Source organism: Gouania willdenowi, chromosome 5 (assembly GCF_900634775.1).
Source record: "Gouania willdenowi chromosome 5, fGouWil2.1, whole genome shotgun sequence".
NCBI lineage: Eukaryota > Metazoa > Chordata > Actinopteri > Blenniiformes > Gobiesocidae > Gouania > Gouania willdenowi.
This window is the reverse complement of record NC_041048.1, coordinates 34,242,382-34,265,271: the sequence shown is the minus strand read 5'-3', so window position 1 is coordinate 34,265,271 and position 22,890 is coordinate 34,242,382. Positions and strand designations below refer to the sequence as shown.

The 22,890-nt window shown below is 36.5% G+C and overlaps 1 protein-coding gene across 11 annotated transcripts in view; it reads right to left on the bottom strand.

The window, feature by feature from the left end:
* Positions 1 to 15,526, bottom strand: part of itpr1b (inositol 1,4,5-trisphosphate receptor, type 1b) — a 137,784-nt gene extending 122,258 nt beyond the window's left edge. For all 11 annotated transcript variants that reach the window (XM_028448177.1, XM_028448182.1, XM_028448183.1 and 8 more), the window contains exons 1-2: positions 15,345 to 15,526; positions 14,512 to 14,625 (exon numbers count right to left, since the gene is read on the bottom strand). In XM_028448177.1, coding sequence (XP_028303978.1) covers positions 14,512 to 14,603 — 92 coding nt within the window. In that variant the 5' untranslated portion in view covers positions 14,604 to 14,625; positions 15,345 to 15,526. The remainder of the gene's footprint in view (positions 1 to 14,511; positions 14,626 to 15,344) is intronic.
* Between the last annotated feature and the right edge of the window lie 7,364 nt (positions 15,527 to 22,890).

Genomic DNA, 22,890 nt, shown 5'->3' with positions numbered 1-22,890 from the left:
GATACACTCCCGCCGAATATGGATTTTTATTTATTTATTTTCCTTTTTACACAAGTATTGATCACAAGTTAAATGTTCTCATATTTTGAAGTTTACAAAGAACAAGTTGATATTAGAATTAGCACTGAAATGTACTGTATGTGCAGTCTGCAGGTTTAAGTTGAACTTTACACATGGTGGTAAGTATAAGTTAAAATGTGTGCCCAGGTTTTCATAGACCACCCAGTTGTTTATATTATAATGCATTGACTGGAAAATTTCACTGCATATGAAAAATAAACATTTCAGTTTTCATAAAACAAGTTTATTCTGCTTATTAAGCAGCACTGATATATGTCCATTTTTACAGAGAAGTTGATAATATTAGCACTGAAAATAGTATTTTCTGCATTCATTTTGTTGTCAATGATTTACAGTTAATTTGCACAAACATCATCAACAATATTTTGGTGAAGCATTATTTTGTATCAGACTTAAACATAACACAGTGATACTAGTTGTGGTCAGTGTGTGTTAAAAAGAGACTGTGCAGTTTACACTTTGTTTTTCTTGGCTGTTATTCATGTGAAATTGAGTGACAATGTTTTGTAATTCCTGTGAAATGGATTCAGTGCAGTAGATAAATTCTGAATTTCTTCAGTGACACATATCGTAATGTATCGTGGATGAAATTTCCCGCAATATATGGATCATCGCAGAATCGTGATATCGTTCTTGTGAGCAAAAATACCGCAATGTATCGTATCGCGATGTACCTGACGATACCATCCCTACAAATAAGCACATTTCAAATAAAATTAATTTTTTTCTCCAATAAATACTGTTTCCTATTTCCCTACATTTTGCACCTTTTTGGTACACATTTTTGCCCTTTTTCACTACTGTTTGCCACATTTTCCTCATTTATGTCTTTTGCCATTACATACCACCTCTTTCCCTTTTTTCCCCCATTTTACTCACTTTTCATTCTTTTCTTTCCACATTTTTGCCACTTTTGGACCATTTTATGCCACCTGTAACCATAAAAAAAAAAAAAAAAAAAAAAAACGTAGCGGACCAGAATGGCCCACCGTGACGATACCCGCTATGCCAGATGGCCAGTCCACCCCTGGATATCAGTCAAAGTGCAAACTCTTACCGTAATAGGGCTTGGTCATTTTTTTACTTATTAGTATAGTATTACAAATTGTCAGTCAACATTTTTTGAAAATTATTAATTGTTTTAATGGATGTAGTAGTTTTGCAAATTTCTATCCATGCAACAAAAAAAAGCAGTCTTGCAACTTATTCAAACCACAACAGCATTTACTCAATGTTTTGTGAACACTGTGTCCCTTTGTCCCCTCTTCCCTCCCAGTACCACCTACCATCATACCAGCAGATTTATTCCAGAGTGAGTCTGAATACATTGTTAGTAATAAAGCTGTTCTGATTGGGATTGGCAGTATATTCAATGGGGCCTGATTTCAACTGTCAGTATTACTATAAGGAATTAGAAGAATCAATCAACCAACTTTTTTCGTTTTATTACATGCAAAACTACAGAGCAGAATAACCTGATCCCCACTTTCTCCAGTAAATACTATGCATGCATGTAGAATAAAAGTATGTGTACCCTTCAGATTATCATTAAAACAGTTGATAAAGAGCTTCATGGATGGAGTATCATTTCTAAGCAGCTGCACCCATGCTTTACTTTATAAAGTGTCAAACACACTGGTGTAAAATATGTCACCATTAGAACAGTGAAGATATGGTATCTTCATGTTGCCATTAGAGCAGTCATTGTCTAGCTATATTTTAATGTGCCAAGTGTAACGTTTGGCTTGTAGTCTGGGGTGCACATAAGTGGTGTGCAGGTGAGCCACCAAAATTACAAATGTCCATCACATTAAATGTTGTAACATGGATTTTCCTGCCTTAAGATTTGATCATTCATACAAGTGAATGATCGGAGCCTGGTTTTAGTTTTTCAGCCACACGTGATTGGTCAATACGTGTGGTTCCAGACACATCCAGCAAAACGTTCTGCTGCACACCAAACAGGAGGAAGGGAGAGATGAGAATGAGAGGAGGGAGATATTCAGGGACTACACAGTGGAGGTGAGGGAATGAGTAACAGAAAGTTTTAGACTCATTAGACACCGAGTGAAGTTTGGACACATTTAAATGACATGGACATTTCCAGAGCAGAGTATAAACTGTGACATCTAAACTGTTCATATCACGCAGGCTCCTCACCTCAAACATCCTGCACAGACATAACAGTCCATCAATCCGTGATTATATTGTATTGAATATTTATTCTTTATAATAAGGGTCTAAGAAAAAATTGATTCAGTAATATATTGCGATATTTCACCATGCGATTATTGTATTGATCAAAACATATATGCATAGCATGTAAACACCCGGTCACTAGGTGTCAGTGAACCACATCAGAACTTGTTAAACTACCTCCTTCCTCAATGCATTTTAGCTTGGGAGTTGATTGCACTTTATTTTCATAAAATGTGTTTACTTTAAAAAATAATAATAATTTAAGAACTTAACAGAATCAGAATCTGTTGTAATTTGACAGTTTGATAACCATACTACTTGTTTTCGATATTGGTACTTGAATTACAGTTAATTACCATTACCTTGTTCTTGCAAGTTTAAAAAAAATAAAAGAAATTGAATTTCATACCATTTTGTACTTGTAAAGGTAAAATTTGGAATTTCACCTTGATATCGCGACATATCGCAATGTATATCATACGGTTTCGTATCAATTGTATTGTATCGTGACATGAAAATCGTGAATTGTATCAGATTCATGGCAATGCACACTACTAATTTATAAGGTAGTATTTTAATAGTAATACATCAATAATAATACATCAATTTTATATAGCGCTTTTTTGGACACTCAAGGTCGCTTTACAGAATTAAGAGATTATTCTTTTACTCCACACTTAATGGTGGTAAACTACTATTGTAGCCACAGCTGCCCTGGGGCAGACTGACGGAAGCGAGGCTGCCAAAGTGCGCCATCGAGCCCTTCTACCACCACCAACAGACGACATTCATACTAGGCAATGTGGGTAAAGTGTCTTGCCCAAGGACACAATGACAGATACCACTGGGGTGACTGTCCCCCACTGTGGCACCTGGAACTCTCAGTGGTCTCCCATCCAACTACTAACCAGGCCCAGACCTGCTTAGCTTCCGAGAGCTAACAAGATCGGGCAATGACAGGCTGAGAATAGTTTTTTACAGATAGTTTAGTATAATTAATATAAGCAGCAAGAAGATGAAATTTCCATCACTAATAGCTCCCAAGACTGTAGTGCAGAGTACGTTCCATTGTTTTTAGAACGTCATCAAAATGCCAAACAAGCTCCACTAAACAATACATTAGTGTTTTCATCTCCAAAGAACCACCAGACTGAGTCTGAACTACAACAGAAGTGTGTGCAAAGGTCAGCTGACTTTAGATGAATGATGACTGAACAGAAATGTAGATTAGAATACGCTGTGAAAATCCCACAGAGAAAGAATTAGGACTTGTACAACCACATCTTGTTTTTATATAGTAACTGTTATAAGTGGTTAAAGGTTGTCATTTTATTTGGTTTAATTTAGCAGAGCGCTCATGTTTTGATGGGCAAAGAGTGAAATTTATGCTTGCAATAAAAAATTATCCGGTAATATCAAATAAAAATAAATAAATAATCTGAGTGATAAATAGAACTGCCGTGTGCCTTTTACAACCTGTTCAGCATCTGATAAGTGTGTTGGTGAAATTGCAGGATCCACTGGTTGTACACTTAAGAGTGATAATGATAGCAGCATTTATAGAGATGCTGTTGCTGCTGCGTGGGGCAGGTCATGTCTAATAATGTTGTTGTATATACAATCGTTTTGGCACAGATTGACCCTAACTAAGGAGGATGAAGATACTCCTACTGAGCATCCATGGCTGTATATTAGACCCACGTTCAGGTTTTTTTTTTTTTTTTTTTAATCAAAAGCAGCAGTTAATGCTGCCAATACAAAGCCTGGTTAACTCAATAAAAGATACACTTTACATTGCAATGTTAGTTATTTAGTGTTTGTTGAAAATATACCTCATAATGCTCGTTTCCACAAGTAGCAGAAATAGGTTAAATAAGTGTTGCTGGATTTGTTTACATGTAGATTATTTTAAAAAAATAAATCATTGGTGTGCTCTCTATAACCTTTCTTACTGATAATTCGAATGGCTCTTTTTTGAAACAGGAACAAGGGCTTCATGGTACTGATATATGTATTACCCCAGACTTCAGTAAAATAACTGAATAATGGGAAAATAATCGAGGAATAAAGCATACTCAACAAGCAGCAATCAAACAAATCTCTAACTTTATATAAAATGCCAATACTTTTGCTGACCTTTCTTTTTGCATAATCAATATGAGCTTTCCAATTTACATTTTTGTCTAAAAAAAAAAAAAGAAAAAAAAAAAAAAAACTTAACTTCCTTGACTCTTGTTATACTAACTATATCAATTGTGATTTTCACATTATCAGTTTTGCTATGATTACTGTTTAATCATAGCAAAATTTGGTTTAAGTTTTTTTTGTTTTGTCGGACTGTATTTTTCGGACTATAAGGCGCACCGGATTATAAGGCGCACGATCAATGAATGGGTCTGACCGGGTCTATTTTCATAAATAAGGCGCACCGGACTATAAGGCGCACCGGTTTGTTATTATTATTAAGGCTCATTAAGTGAAACAAAATAGTCAGATAAGTCAAACTTTATTCAACTCATTAACAATAACTCTCAACATTGTTCAGGTTTAACACATAAAATTTAGAACATTATACTCACTTTTTCAGTTCAGTATGTTGAAGCACAAAACTCCACGAGACGCCTGACTACGGTAGCCCTGAAGAGGCAAAAATCCATCAAGAGGTGCAGCTTCATAGTTTAACAAAGTTGTACTAAAACGTTTTGACATATTAATTTCATACATAAGGCGCACCTGATTATAAGGCGCACTGTGGATTTTTGAGAAAATTAAAATATTTTAAGCGCGCCTTATAGTCCGAATAATACGGTAATTTTAAGATAACTTATATTTTTGTTAAATCAATTTCTCACTTTTAACATTTCTTCGTCAATTCTTTCCGATAGCTCCAACAAAGTACTTCCGGATTGAAATATACTGGTGTCATCAGCAAACAACAAAAAGTTTAACATGTTTGTTGAGTCTGCATATGATGAGATAAACATAGTCTGAATGAAACAACTGAGGGAACAATTTGGGGATGGCCCCTTCCTGTTCCAACACATCAACACACCAGTGTTAAAGCAAGGTTGATAAGGAAAGTTTGTGTCGAGTATTGTAACTGGACTATAACCAAAACAAACTAAGAACTATTGAACCTAGTGCTAAGAATGCCCCAGAGTGGGGAGCTCAGATCAGGGTTCTGCAACCTGTGCACCTAAGATTGAGAAAACTATTGCACTTTTCAGTGCATTTTGATGCAGAGTAAATATACTACCACTGCTCTTTGACAAAGAGTGTAACCCATGAAAATGTTTGGGGTTTGAGGTTTTGTCTGTATTATTTTCTGCTAGTTTCTGGTTCTAAGTTTTATCTTTTTTGGGAATGGATTCCTGTCTGTTTCTTTACACCCAGTCTTTCAATATGTCCCTCCTGTTTCTACACAGGTGTTCCTGATCACTCGTTCCATTACAGTCATTGCACCTTGAAGGTATGGTTGAACACATTGAAATCAAAAGAATATAAATTAAATATTATGAATCAGTTTGTTGGGTTTTTGAGTTGGTACTTTGCTGTATTATTTTGTACTTTGTTCAAGTGTTTTAATTTTTTGGCGTTTCAATGAAAGAGGGCTCTTATTTTGGTCTCTAGTCTTGCATGGGTCCCCCTCACCACCACTACACCCTTCACAACCGTGACATTCAGTGCGTTTACCTGCACACAGCTATTGAGCTATCAATAGCTCGTCTTGTCTGAGTTTGTGTGACTCCGTCTAAGTAGGTGGGCTTAATCCTCATACTTATTGATGTAATTCCATTTGACCCGAAGAGAAGGATAACCCTGTGCATCAAAAAACACGCATTCCAATTCTCGCAAGTCATCAATCGACAACTTTGGGAGGGGTTTTGTTGAGGGAGAAAAAGTGGCGCAAGTGCAGAACTCTGACTCGATGATTAGGATCTAACGCAATCTCATTACCTGAGCATGTTAATCAAGCTATGGATCGTACCATTCCAGCTGAGCTAAACTGTTTACATCCTAGGTTCCCAAAGTGGGGTACGGGCGCCCCCAGGGGTACAAGGGTGCAAATACATTGATTAATAGATTAATCATGATTCGACACGTGACGATTCGATAACGATTCATATATGTTAAAAAAATCATTTGTTTTTCATAACAACTAAATGACACAAACACAACCACTGCTCGTAGAACAAATGTGTCCCGGCGGATGCCGCCCGGACACATGAAATAACGGACTGACTCTTTTAGGGCTGAAACAATTCGAGTTACTTAATTAACTTGATTACAAAATTTCCTCGAGGCAAAAATTGTGCCTCAAAGCATCGTTACATTCCTATGACACGCACTATACACGCAGGGACCACACACCACTAGCGCGACAAACATTCTGCACTTAGTTGGTGCCATGGCGGAGAATAAGCTACAGAGAACGTCTAAAGTCTGGGATCAATACATCCTTAAAGATGAAGAGAACAAGGTGCAATCATGTGTTTACTGCAAACAATACCTGGCATACCACAGTAGTACGACTTCAATGATTCAGCATCTGAACCGAAAGCATCCACACGCTGTTTCAACAAGCGTAACTGAAACAAGGTAATGTAGAGCTAATCAATCAATAAACCCATAAATTAACCAGACGATAAATGAATATGAACGCGGAAGTTTTCCAGCCTCGATGTATTGACATATAGATGTATATTTGGAGGCGCGCTTGTCGGCTGCGGCTGCAGAGGTTAGCGTTAGCAATGGACCTAAAACAGCAGTCAGTTCTAATAGTTTCTCAGTGAACCTACAGCATATTACTCAAAAATAGTTCACGACCGCCAGGCAATCTTAGATTTAGGTAAATCAAACAGTTATAGACCAGCAGATGTGGCAACTCTAGCTTCGGATTGCTACAGCGGCTACACCCAGCGGCCTGTGTAGCAGCGGAGCCTCGTATCAGCGGTGTCTGCCAGAGGAGGAGACGAAAGCGGCATGATCGGAAGCACGCACGGCACGCGTGTACACACAAACCAGGGTAGACGGTCTTTAAATCTTTAAAAAGGTATGGTATTAAATTTGATGTCGCCAAATTTAAGGCCTTAAAAGCTTTACATTTGAGAAAAAGGGCATTGACTTTGAGAAATTGTAGCATTAAATATTGTGGTACGTCTCAGTACCTGTGCTCTGAAGTGTTGTGAATTTTAAACACCGTCTCTGATCATCACTGTGACAATTCTAATGTCAGCAGAACAATATTTTGATGTAGAATAGAAATACCGCTAAAAACATAATTCCATGTTTGTCAAACACATACACACAGGTTTCTAGGTTACCATAGCAAATAGGCTCACCCCAGAAATTATATATTATTTGTTAGTAGTTAGTTGACTTTACTGTATTGTTATTTAATTGTTGCAACTGGCACTTATTAACACTACGTAGTTAAATTGCAATAAATGGGCTTAATTTTTGAGCCAAACGTTTTGTTGGAGAAATAAAAGCCAAATTCTTGATGATTTTACAGCCACGTAATTTTCGTTATGCATTATTTATTTTGGTTGCTTAAAAACGCAAAAAAAAAAATATTATCCGATTAATCGATCGATAAAGTGCTAGATTAATTGGTTCCAAAAATAATCGATACCTGCAGCCCTAGACTCTTTGGCTAGTTACTGAGCGTGATATTAGAGAGATGCGCTTCAGTTTTAAATGTCTGAAGGAAAACGGGACTTTAAAAAGTTTGGAAACCACTGAACTACACGCATTAAAAAATTATGTTGTTGTCAGACAAACTTTTCTCGCAAGATGCTCATAAACCAGTTGTGTGATATCCCAAAAATAGCACTAAATAGACCATAAAAGATAAATTTGAGTGTTGTTTAATGTTTAAATGTATCCCACTTGGAATACTCAAAGATAGCTGATGGGGGAAAATAAAACATCACCACAGGATGCTGTAATTATTTGCCGGAAGAGCAGTGTTATGATAAATGACAATGATGGAAGAAGATCTCATGCTGAGAGAAAGTTTGGCATCAGAAAGAATAGCAACAGCTCAGATCACACTAATGTACTGATGAGGTCCAAAAAGAACAACAGCTAATCTGTTATTCAAGGGCAAAGTGAAACCTCCTCCTTTATGTTGTGGCGTTATCAGCTGCATTTAAGCATCTGTGGCCACCTGCAGTGATCCAAGAGGCTGCGTATACAGTATCTCTGAGGGTCACTCTGCGTACGGTGACAGCAAATGCAGCATCTAATATAAAGGTGCTATTTATAGACATGCCCTCTAAGCTCTCCTCTAGCACAGAACTCTCACAGCAAAGGTTGGGAGTGGGTGGCAATAACTCTGCATCACATCACGAGATGGACACTTTGACAGACGAGCTGTGTCATGGTGTCGCTCTTCAAAGCTGTGTGTATACGTATATGGTGCTATGGCTGTTGACGAAAAATGCTAAACTGTGAGCGATGTGTAACAGCAAAGCGTTAGGGAGAGCATCTGAGCAGTGACATCAGCAACACAAGAGAGATTGTAGCACATGAGAAAAGAAAGAGAGGACAGACATCAACAGATGCTGGGCTATTTTCACCTGAAAGGAAAATAATTAACTCCTTCAGGAAAAGACCCCGACAAAAACACAGTGTGGGTAGGCAGGCTAGATTTAAAGACATAGAAAAACCTGCCTAAACAATAATGACCCTGTATTTTTCTGTCTCTCCCACTGTTATTTCTGTGACATTCAATTTGTAACTTCTACGCATCAGGATGCACTTATTGGCTACAATTAGGGAAGAGAGCAGACGTCTAATGTTTGAATAAATGGTGCGTTAAGAGACAGCACACTTAAAGAAAGCACATTGGGAACATAAAGACAATGTTTCCAGTTCATTATGGCAGTCATTATGTGTTTGTATGGCCCAGTCCACACATTAAAAACTGTTAATGTTCCTCTTTCTTCAGATTGTGTATCCGCATCTGTAGTGGAGAACATTATCCTAAAAATCCTAAAGCATGTGTCAAACTCAAGGCCCAGGGGGCAAAATCCAGCCCTTAAGAGCACTGTTTCTCAAATGGGGGTACGTGTAGCCCTAGCGGTACACAAAGTTAATACAGGGAGTACTTGAGTGACAGAGTGGAAAAGTAGCATAAAAAAATATGAGTTTTATCATGTTTATTTTTAGCTCAAAATGATAATCATAATAATGATGATAGAAATGATCTAGATTAAAACATGAAATGAAAATACAACGGTCAGTCTTGGTCCCACACCAGGTGGGAGATGACCAGAAATGATAAAAACTATTGAAATAAATCTATTCTGGCGACACTAAATCAGTGTTTTTCAACTATGGAGTTGTGTGGAATTTAAATGGCACCTGAAATGTCTAGTAATCAACATAACACATTATAAAACATTCTTTGAATTTAAAACAATGCACAATCTTAAATCAATTCTATACTTTCACTTTTTCAAACATAAATCTATTTAAAATAAAATGCACTGCAACTCTGAGCTAGTGCAATTCGTCAGTAATCCTGTCTACCGGTACTCTGTATTTGGAAAACCAACATGATCAAAAATTAATTCTAGAAGAAAAAAATGTCTTTAGGGCTGCCTGAAATTTTGATATCAAAATGGGGTCACGATAAAAGAAAAAAGGTTGGGAACCACTGTGCTAAATGCTGTTTAATTCTACTTATTTACAAAACAATACAATTTTAAAATGTGATCACTATTACTGATATTCTGAGGAAAATGTTGTAGTCGGACAAAGGCGGTACTTGGATTCAGAAAGAAGAAAAAGGTTTGGGAACCACTCCAATTTGGCCCGCAGGAGAAAGTAAATATGACAGAGGAAACATAAATTACCATGTAAATGACAAAATAATTCAATTGTTGATATTTCACATGAAATGCTTATAATAATATTTGCAGGGCTCACAGGTTTCCTGTGCTTAAATCATAAGATGGCAAACATTTTTAATCTCAAATTATTGAAATGCAATTTTCTTCAAAATATTCCACAAAAATTCCCCAAATAAAAAGGAAATTGGTCACAAAATAAAGAAGATTTCAAGTGAAGATCCTCCAGGGACTGATAATGGTCATTAGTGGTTAAATATTATCAGTGCCATACATATATAATATGTGGATGTGTATATGGGCACAGAAATTTTGAAATTACTTATTTTCTCACCTAAGTGGCCTACTTGAGATCAAATTAGTCTGTATTTGGCCCCTGAACTAAGATGAGTTTGACACCCCGGGTTTAAAGCATCCAATTCAGCCCCTAGGAGACAGTAAAAATGACAGAACACATGAATCATTGTGTAAATTACCAAATAACCCAGATGGAGATAGAGTTTTTTAAGTGAAGATCCGGCAGGAACTGACATTAAAACCTAGGGCACAAATGATTTTAAAAATGTTACTTTTTCCCACTTTAAATCTGCGGCCCAAACTGACGCATATTTGGATCCTAAACTAAAATGAGTTTGACACCCCTGACCTAAAGAAAAATGTCATAATACATTAAGGAAGAAAAGGTTCTTTGCAGTGTTTATTGCAATGACTAAGATTAGAAGCGATGCAATCAATGGCAGGATGACTAAAAAAGTAATCAAAATACAAAAAAATTGCTCCAAATAACTAAAATTTATCCAAAAAAAAAAAAAAAAATCAGTTTAATTAGTAGTGACTTTGTAGGAAGGGTAAGTATTAATGAAGGGCATATAAATGAGCAAATCAGCAGTAATCTCTGTGGGAACATGCTGAAATAATTAGGAAGGATTTGAGTCAACTAAATGTCCAAATTTGGATTGAACTCACTCAAACGAGACTAAAACTAAAAAAAAATATATATGACGACGACAACAACATTTCTATCACAGGACTAAAACTAAGAGTAGATTGTAAATATTAACACTGATGATTTGTTTGGATTGACAATTGACAGAGAGGCTACCACCCAATTAACATACATGGGAGAGGTGAAATAATTAGCTTATTCAATGTACAGTAATAATAATAATAATCACCAACCTCTCCTGCCTTATTAGCAAGCATGGCCTTAGATACTGAGCGTGTTCAGGTCATCAAAGATCATTGAGGCAAAGGTAACACAGAAATGTACTATGATCACCAACATCATGCATGACTACATCACCTTTGAAAAGCATTATAGGGTTTTATATGCTCTCAGAATCATGCACTTTAGCACAGTCATGACAAAGATTGCGTAAAATAGCATTTAAATGTTCATTTATTGACAACAATCACCCACTGATGGAAGATTTTACCTGCAGCAGGAAGAAGATGCTGCAAATCCCCCTTATTATTATTCCTCCATTAATATTAGAGGTTTCGGGGCAACCTAAAATTGTTTAGAATTTTGTATTCAGTGATTACATGATGTGACTACTGACTATATTCAATTCAATGTCCATGTTTTGTCATTGAGATTAAGCATTCATATACAGTAAAAAGGACAAACAATATGTTATGGTTTCATTTATTCAGACAACTTTTTTCAGGAAATTTCCTTTAAAATTTCCTTTGATCTCCTGACATGTTTCGACTGCTAATTGTCAGTCTTCCTCAGAGGCATCTACTGATCACTGTGATGTGTCCTTATGAGTTTTTTCTGGGTGCGGCCAACTTGAGAGTTCTCCCAGGCTGGCCACGCCCCCTGTCTCTCCATGGACACATGTCAGGAGATGAAAGGAAATTTCAATGGAAATTTCCTGAAAAAAGTTAACATTAACATATTATTTCAAAAAAGAAGACAAAATGAACTTGCTGGAATTAAAAAGGAGAAAAAGTCCAATTATAGACCTGGGGAATCACTATAATAAATAGAAATGTTTGATGTCTCTTTCTTTTCATTGAAATTTCTTTAACTAAATGACGTTTGAAAAAGAAAATTGTTCTTCCGAAAATAAGCCCAGGTTGAGGGGGAAGAAAATCTTAAAGCCTTTTAACATAATTCAGTCTCACACTTGGTACCAGGATCATTATCATGTCCTGAAAGCGCAATCCGACTGACATTTTCCCACAAACTCACATATGCAGGAAGGAGTGCCAGAGTACAATAGATAAAAGTGAGCCAGCAAAAGCATCTCTACACAGTTAAAGATATATACAGTACACAACCATAAATAGTAGGAAATTAAGAACTCATAAAGCAGAGTAATACATTGTAACCATTTTCTTTAAATACATGTCAAAAGCCTTCACTGTAAATATGTGTAAAAAAAAAATCATGTATATGTATCTTTTTTTTTTTTTACACATAAGCATAAGACCAAATTATTTTTGTTGTATGCCATTTGTTAAAGGAAGTGTCTCCTAGTACGTATCTATATACCGGCAGTCAATCCATACGAAAGATGACGTTTTCCGGACCTTTTCTACATAAGCGTAATGTGTCTGTGTTTTCACGGTGTCAGGATGGCCGAGTGGTCTAAGGCTCCTGACTCAAGGATTCTTCCTTCTGTTGCAGTGGGTTCAAATCCCACTTTGACATATATATCATTTCATTTTAACTCATTCAGTGCCATTGACGTAATATTACGTCATTTCAAATCCATAAGCTCAGTGCCATTGACATAATATTACATCATTTACGTTTTTTCACAGAAATTTCTAGAATACACCCTGGCGGAGGTCACTCATCAATATCTAAGCTGTAGTGTGATGTAGTGACCAACTGGTGCCCTGAAGGTGGCAGCAGCGCACCTTTAGATGAGAGATTAGCTACTGATGCTTCTATTAGCTAAAGAGGAAGAAGCAGGAGAAGGGAGATTATGGCGCTATGGAGTGATATTGTAAAGCATCCAGCAGCTCACAGCACCACATACAAACACAGAACATGTGTGGACCTGAGTGGATTAATGATTATGCTGCTATCGTGAGATTAAACCATCAACTAACTGCGCTAAACAGGTAATCGCTGCGTGTCGGGAGGAGGAGGAACTCTGACATAGATAGCAAAATAATAATCATTTTGCCATCAAAAGCCCGGTCTCAGTGTTGTTTTTGTAGTTTTACAGAAGGAAACCAATGTTGAGGTGTCACTAAAGCAAAAAAAAAATATTGCTTCAAAGTCACAAATAGGTTTTCTCAGCTTTTTTGTCACAAACTGGCGATTTGTGTGAAACTTGCCTCTAATGAACTGCGGATTACAGAAACACATTTATTTTTCGGATGAAAGTCGAGACTGGTTTCAGATTGTCAATGTACAAAATATTCTGTGGGTCTTTAAAAATCAGTCAAAAATGCTCTAAAACGTCTGGCACTGAGGGGGGTAGAAATTCTGAAAATGGCTGGCACTGAAGGAATTAACATATTTAAGATGGCAAATTCCACCTTTAAAAATACATTTACGAAACTAATAAACATTTTAGGGTATTTCCTAGGTTAGGGTTAAAACAAAAGGCTTGGGGTTAGGGCTAAAAAATAAGAGTTAGCGGGGTAGCTAAAAATAAATATGAGCTAAAATAAAACTGACGGAACTTTAAGTCACGTGGTGCACTTATCACGTGACCTAAACTGGCCAATAAGGGGCGCTGTGTACGGATAGACTGATGGTCTAATGACACGTTTTACGCACTGATAGCCACTGCCTTTGTTAAATTGTATTCATGTTCAAGGTTTTTGAACGTGTATGCAAACGATAAAGGCTTTGAAAAACTTCATTAAAATGTAAATAATCAAGCATCTATCAAAAATATACCTGAAGATGCAAAATGAATGTATTTGTGTTAACATTCCAAATCCCAGGCATATACAGTACTGTAGGTTGAAAATCAGTTCTGATGGGTTACAATAATTGCACTTTCTATGCATCCTAAAATGTGCTTCTCTACATCTCTTACAATTTTTAAGCAAAATACACTTATTAAAAGTTTTAAAACTTGTGATAATTAAACTTGTAGTCAGAGTATTCCATTAAAATGCACCTAAATGTGTCTAATGTCTATAGTGTTTATTGTTTGTCTAAAGATATAGAGTACATATTTTATCATGTACTCAGGGGTTTTTTTTCATACTATTATTGCTATTGCCACATTATAACACATTTTATCTTTCTTTTGCCACCAAGACCACAGTAGCCTTGTTTGTGCGCACTCCATGATTCACATTGCAATTTTATTTCTTTTTCTTTTTTTCGAGAAAATACACAGCAATGAAATGTGAAAGTCTCACAAACACCTGTAAAATGATAAGATCTTACCCTAAAGTGCTGATAAATCCACTGGTGGAGCCTTCTGCATACAGGGAGCAGATGTCTCCGATGTGGAGGAAACTTGACATTTTGTCCGACATTGTTTCTTGGGGTTGGATACACCTGTAAAGAGATAATGTGATTAAAAATAAAGTATTTCAACAATGTCCAAGCAGACAGATATTAGATTAAACTATCAAAAATTGCCATCATCGTCACAAGGGAGTGCAATAAAACCATTTTTTTTCCCTTTCTCAGATTTGTTGGGTAAAAAATATCTCATATTAGTCCATTATTCAGTGGAGGACATACTGTCATTAGTACCAATAGATTACTATTGTTAATAGGATGGAACAAAGACGTTTTTGCATTTAGTTCAGCAGAATGTTCGACCTGATAATTATTCAATTATGAAAAGAAGCAGCAGATGTGGAAAAAAAGTAGATTACTTAAAACTGTCAAATTCGACATCGTGGAAGAATTATATTGCATATCAAAATGCATTACCTGTCTATAGGAACAGGAAGATATATGTTGTGTAACTCATGGACTATATTAATAAGCTACTTATAACAGGTTCTGTTTTAGTGGCTGGAGACGAGGTAACGTCAAAACTTCGCGTTGTTTTCAAAGCCCAGAACCAAAAATGTGAAGCTGTTTTAACGTTTATTCATATTTACAAACGAAGGAAAGAAACACGTCCAATTTTACAAGGAAAACATCATGTATTTAGTTTTTGTCCTGCTTTAAATCATGAACAGACGACGACACAGATAGTATGAGCGCGTGAGCAGCAGCCCAGTGACAAACGGCGCACGAGCTGGAAAACCAGCGCGCTTTACCTGTCAAGGAGCACGAGACAACGGCGTTAATGAGAGAAAAAAGAAGTGGGTCAGCACGGGATAATTTCCACAGCTCTGTCCTTGCTTAAGTCCATGTTAGCCAGAGTCCAGGTGAGAACAACCTGAGCGGTGTTATCTGTGAGAGTCTCAGCTTCAATCCGCTTCTTACCTCCTCCACATCCCTCAACGGGAACGCCTCTTTCATTGCTATTTATATAGCCGCAAGGCACTCTGGGTAACAGAGTTTCAGGCAGTGTAGTATTAAACTTGTATTTAGATCACATGTGTTAAACTCAAGGCCCGGGGGCCAAATCCGGCCCTTTAGAGCATCCAATTCGGCCCACAGGAAACAGTAAACAATTAGAAAACATTAATTACTGTGAAAATCACAGTAATTAATTCACTGTGGGGTGAATCCACCCCACAGTGTAGTAATACACTGGGCTCAAAGTTTTCCTATGCTTTTATCACATGAATGCCGTCCTTTTTTAAATGAAAAGAAATCTATATTTTTAAAATAAATCCTACATTTCTCCCAACTAATTCCACTAAATTACGCAAAAATTGGTTACAAAATTTTTGAAGATCCTGCAGGTAATGATATAGAAAACTACAGCACAATAATAGTAAAATTGTTTTTTTTCCCCACCTAAAATCTGCAGCCCACTTGAGATCAAACGGGTCTATATTTGGCCCCTGAACTGAAATGAGTTTGACACCATTGATTTAGATTGTCATTTTTTTTTGTTACTGAATTAATCACTGATGCTTGAAGCACAATACACAATACAGGTCGTTTCTCTATTTTTCATTGAAATAGAGAAGAAACACTGCATCAGAAATGATCACAAAGTCTCACTGACTTCATCATAAAAGTGTTTCTTGTTAAACAAACTATAAGTCAGTATTTTTAATGTGAAAGTTTCTTATTTAAAGCTTCAACTACAACATATTTTTGTCAACTAAGTCACTGTTAAAACCTCAAACAATGTCTAACAACCTTAAAAATATTCTATATAAAGTAATAAGTCCTAAAACCTGTTTTTGAGAGTTTTTGTCTTTGTCTTGTAACTAAAACTTTATCTAAAATCCCTAAATAATTCATTGTCTACATGAGATTTTTTAAGTTGGAAGAGTGACCATACCAGCCTGTCATGGCCTGATATCGTTAGATCTCTGAAGCTAAGCAGGTCAGGGCCTGGTTAGTAGTTGGATGGGAGAACAGGCACCACAGTGGGGGACAGTCGCTCTAGTATCTGTCATTGTGTCCTTGGGCAAGGCACTTCACCCACATTGGTGAATGTAGTGTGTGAGTGTTGAAGGTCGGAGGGGCCGATGGCGCACTACGGCAGCCCCGCTTCCATCAGTCTGACCTAGGGCAGCTGTGGCTACAATAGTAGCTTACCACCACTAAGTTTGGAGTGAAAAAATAATGCCTTAATTCTGTAAAGCGCTTTGATTGTCTATGACAACGTGCTATATAAAATCCAATGTATTATTAATAAAAATTTGATCTTGTGTCCTTATTGTGTTTCAAAAGGTTGTCAGTTCTTTTTTAAATCATGCTACCTGTCAGTGTACTTAGATAAGAGAGTCTTCCCCAAAATACTCACAACTACTATACAAACACGTCTTTTGATTCCTGAAATTATACATGTTATATGTACACATTATATGTACATAACTACATCTATACAACTTATAAAGCAGCTCTAACCTCACAATTTATATGATTATGGACAATGTGACCATTATACAGCTTGTTCTGCAAAATCACATTTAACCGTCAGATTATAAGGTTGTACACATGTATAACATGTGCTTGATCTAAACACAAGCATGACCATGCACAGGAATAAGAATAAATGCATTAATGCTTGCAGGCATATATCCCTTAAAATAAATGGTGCAAATGAAAGCTTAATTTTTGATTCTGCACGAGGATGCTACTGCCATAAATAGACAAAAAACATTTAGAAATACACAAGTGGCTAAAACATAAGGGGAAAATGAGCCTAATATGTATGAGACAGTACTGAAAAGAAAATGTGAGTCCTGCTTTTTACTCTACCTACTTTCTGTAGTTGTAGCAAAATTGCTTTTACTCCTTGTCATACAGTGAATCACAGCTGTAAAAGTGACATTTCTTCCTGATGGGAAACCTTTAAACTAAAGTAAGTACGGTAAGTAAAGAGGTGCTGTTTAATGGATAATAATTAAATTCAATCTTTTTTTTTTCCTGGAGTATTTATGGAAATGTTTTAAATGGTAATATTAAGAAAAAGAAAGCTGGGCATAGAAAAGTAAACAGTCTGAATGGGTCACAGAACCTGGGAAACTTTATAATGGGGCTACTGTATTGATAATGGATGCTTATCTACATATTCAGTTGTTTGATTCTGATTCTCAAATTCATTTCGAACATGTGCAAGTAGTACAATAAAGTAAACTGAAAAACAAACAAACAACAAATCAAAAAGAATAGTCAAATCAACAATATTAATAAGACCCAACATATCCGAAAAGGAGTAAGATGAAGCATAAGCTTATTTAAACCTACCCCTTCTACACTACTTCATTAACAATACCCGTATTTCAGCACGAAATACCGTGTCCAAAGGACACATACCCAAGTGGATATGTCGTGGACGCACGAGGGAGAAGCCAGATGCTCTGTCTCTCCCAGCTGAAAGTGGAGGATGTGGAGGACATCTATCTGCTAGGAGTCATGATCGTTGGCCTGCTAATGATGGGGGTATGTGTCTGTGCATGTGCCTTTCTGATGGATCGTAAGCTGAGGCGACTCTCAGAGGATACGAAGGTTCTCAGAGAGAAGAAGAACTTCACGTTTGGAGAGTTGGAGGAACGTAAACAACGACTGGAAAAGAAAGCTCGTGGAAATACGGGGGAAAAAGACTGTGATGAGGAGTAACAACAGGAACAATGACTGCAGACGAGAACACATCACAAAAAAAAAAAAAAAAAAAAAAAAAGGGAAGAAACGAGGTTGGATGTAAAATTATCTGTGTTCAAATTAGGGGACGGATCTAGATAAGCATAATGCTTTTTTCCGTCGCCCTTTCCGGCATGAAAAAAAAAAAACAAAAAAAAAAAAAAAAAAAAAAAAAAAAAACAATGATGTGATTTTGCTCTGAATGTCAAATGAATTTCTGTGAACGCAACCATGTCGGAAATGAACTGAATAAATAAATAAATAAAATATACATATACAAAGAAAATAAATAGAGTAAATAAACAAATGTAAATAATTTATGAAAACACCCTATTGTTAAAGCCCCTCTTCCTCACAGTACCTTGTGAAAATTATGTGTTTGTATCGCTTTTTAGGCCGGACTACCGGACTCAAAACGCCACTCACTTTGTTGTTGTTGTTGTTGTTCCTCTTCTTCTTCTTCTTCTTCTTCGCTACTCCTCTGTTACTTGTGATCGATCGGGCTGAAATTTGGTAGGTATAATTTAAAAAAAAAAAACAAAAGTTAATTTCTCATTTATTTGAGTCAAATATTATTATTATTATTATTATTATTATTATTATTATTATTATATTACCATTACCCCATACGTGGTATGAATATGATAAAACGCTCGGAGCCCATTTTTTGAAATGGGTGCCAGGGGCCCACCCTCAATTTCTGGTAATTTTCAATTTTATGGGCACATAGTTGTGTGATAAATCATTTCAAAGATAATAGAACGTAGATTACAATTATGCCTCGCACGATTCGACTAGGGGCCCACCCTCTTTATTCGGCATTTTCCATTAAAGTTGTTTTCTCATTTGATTGCGAGTCAAATATTGCGACAGTTGATGGTACCGAATCATTGACACATACCAATATATGAATGGGGCCCATTACTCCGTATGTGCCACAAGGGCGCCAGGGGGCCCCCGGGGGCCACATTTTTCAAATGACAACTCCTCCGTTAATGCTTGTTGAACTGGACTGTAATTTGACATGGACATTCTATGAGCGGATGTCAAGAGCCTCTTGGAAACCTTTTCCGGTCAGATTTATCTGAACATAGTCGTGTGATATATCGTTTCAAAGGCAATTCAATGTAGATTACGATTTTAAATTGCAGAATTTTTTTTGTTTTACCCGCTGGAACCGAGTCATTTGACTGAATTTTCGGGAACATGGTAGGTGCTATTCGGTGCTGAGACGTTCCGCAGGCCCGGCCGTAGTTCATCAGAACTTGTTAAACTGGATCATGCTTGGACATTGCTTGAGCTGTACACCCAAACTGTTCCACAACCTCACTCCACAAACAGAAACACAACTGTTCTTTGAATATACAGTTCAATTTACACGTAAAGTAAATTTGACTGCATCTTCATGCTCCATCACATTTATGAGCTTCGAGAGCTTCTTCTTCTATGAGAAGACAATGATGAGAGTTGCTAAAGCTAACGCTAACAACCAACAGAGCAAGGTTTTCCAACATGTTAATTATGCATCCTCAAGATGGCCAAAGTAATTGCTTACTTTACATTTTACTGCCAAAGTGATGATTTTATAATGCATTGCTTGCATGTGAACTTGTACTGCAAGTTGTATCTTAATATGTGGCTCCATAGGACAAAAATGTTCACACTAAAACTGGTACATTGGTTTTTACAAAATAACGAGTAACGACTCATTAACCGTATCCAGGGTTGTGGTCAATTGAAATTGTAATCACATAATTTATAATTAATTACAATTCTGACATATTTATAATTGTAATTGCAATTGGAAAAATGGTTGCTGTTGTAATTCTAATTGTAACTGAGTTCAGATAATTAGCTTAATAATTGTAATTGGTATGGAAATTCTATGAAAAACATTTACAATTAGATTAAACGCAAACCAGGGAAATTATGTTACAGTTCTATGGCTTACATCAGACATGGGCAACTGGCGGCCCGGCGACCACATGCGGCCCTTGGTCTAATTTTGTGTGGCTCCCCAAACAAATTCCCAAAAACTAAATTTCAACTATAAGGTACATAAAGCCTGACATAACAAAATAATTCCCAAAAACAAAGTGACAGCAAGATGCACAAAGTATACAAAAACACAAAATACTCAAAATGACTCATAAAACACAAAATGACAACAAAGACAGACACAAAAACCACTTAAACAAAATGACTACAATAACAGAGAAAACAACACAAAATAGCTGTCAACAAAAATGCACAAATCGACAACAAAAATGCATAAAATGACAGAAAAATACACATAATTACAACAAGGACACAAAAAATAACAAAAACACACAGAGACAAAATGCTACTTTTGTCCTGTATTAATGCTCAGATTGGTTATTATTCTAAATGTTGACATTAATGTTGATCATGTGGCTCTCAGATCAGATACAATTACATTTTTGTACATCTCTGGAGTTCACATACTGTACATAGTTAACAATTATTAAAACATGTTTCATATCAACTTTTCCGACTACCTGTCAGTCCTCTTTGTGATTATTTTACCATTTAACAAATGTAAAATCTAGGGGTATACTGACTCAAAAAAGACTCACACATAACTATTAATACCAATATTTTTCATGGATAAAGAAGCCTAACAAGGAAACCTCAAGATGAAAAACAAAATAGATGATCAATAATATCTTTAATGTATTTTACATGTTATTTAGGACATGGGTTAAAACTGACCTGTTATCAGAAGGGATGCTAACAGAAAGCTAACACAAGAGGAAGGGGTTATTTATTAAAGGATAAATAATTGTGATTCATTGTAATGGAACTTTAGTAATAGAGAATGTAATTGTAATTGACTTTCAGGGGGAAAATGATATTTGTAAATGTAATTGGAAAAAATTCCGGTCACCGTAATTGTAATAGGGTTGTAATTGAACATGTATAGTTGAAGACATAATTGTAATTGAAAAATGTAATTGACCCCAACCCTGACAGTATTATTTTAAATCTCTCTCCAGAATCCGATTCACACTGCCTGGCTGCAAATAGAAGAAATGTGTGTTGGTGTTGACATTATTAAATGTAACTAATGTCAGAAACAGACGTGGGCACAGGGTCTGACCTAAAGTGGGTCACACTGTGCATGTCAATGTGAGAAAGGACATTAAATAAAGGGATCAGATGTGCTGGGAGCCTCCTGTCAAAAACACTGATTACATCTCTGCCTGGCAGGATGAGGTTTGAGGTGTGTACGTAACTGTACTGTACTGTTTGTTCCTATAGAGCACCAGGCTTCTAAAAAGGTCTCACAGCTTTGTGGGCCCAGGTCCATTTGTAGCCGACCCATTAAAACCACTGAACGGTCTTTCAGTCTAATTACTCCTGAAATGAAAGTAGTGTTGTTCAAAACCAGTAAGGAAGAGAAGAACTGCATTTAACCTCTTCCTGTTAATCCAAAGTCAGAATATTTGGAAACTCGATTGATCATAATTATTCCAAATTAAAATGTGAGTGGGAGAAATAGAGGCACATTAAGATTAAGTGCACTTACTAAAAAAAGAGCCTAGTAGAATAAACCCAGTTTCTTAGCTACTGCTTCAGAGACACAAAGATTTGAGTGAGTGGGGTTTGTAAGTGTTTATTTCTGTTTAAATGCTTTTGTCTCTTTAATCTTCAGCCCTTTACTTCATATGTAGCTACTTAACCCTAATCACAGTGCATACACAGCTTCTTTGAGATGTAAATTACTTTAAAATGCCCTATTTTAGAGCTTATTCTGGCCATAACATCTTTAACATTTATATTTTAATGATCTGTGTTGCTGGTGTTGACTGAAATAGATTGAGTGGATTTACAAATTAAGTGAATGAATAAATCTCGAGTTAATTCAGAACCAGTTTTGTAAAGTGGAAAGTAACACAGATTGGTTGAGTAAAAAATAAATGACACATTTTATTTGCATTGTTGTCGAAACATAACAATGGCCAAATTGAGACGTCAGAGGCCGTTTTTCTTTGCATTTTACACTCTTTCAACCATTGGCAACATTTGACATGAAGTGAAGTTGAGCACAGATGACTGAGTTCTCAGTTGTCATGGTTACGCTGTGCACGTGGTTGGTACTGTTCTACCACAAAAGGGAAAGAAAGGGTTATAAATATGAAGCCAGACACATTGCAGCTGGGGTTGATGAATCGCATCTATTCCAAAGTTAGAGGTGTTTTGTCACTTTAGAAGCATCACAATGGCTATGTTAGAAATTGCAAACAAACGCACGTCAAAATTAGTATGTAGTGCATTCATATTAGATAGTATGCAAGGATTGAGTACACGAGAAATACCCAGATGGATACTATATGCACGGTGGGCACACTAGTCATACTCAATCGGCCCATGATGCATTGTGAGCGGAACATAAAATCGTCCTGGGACAAGCTAAAAATCATACATCCCGTTTTCAAAACAAAAGCATCTCTTCTCGTCTTCCATTCGTTTTTTAACGCTTTTGTGAACAGGGCTCTTGTTTTGAAGTTTACCAGAAGTTTTCTCAGTAGCACAGAGGCGGGTCTCCCGAAACTCTCAGAAATGTCGGCA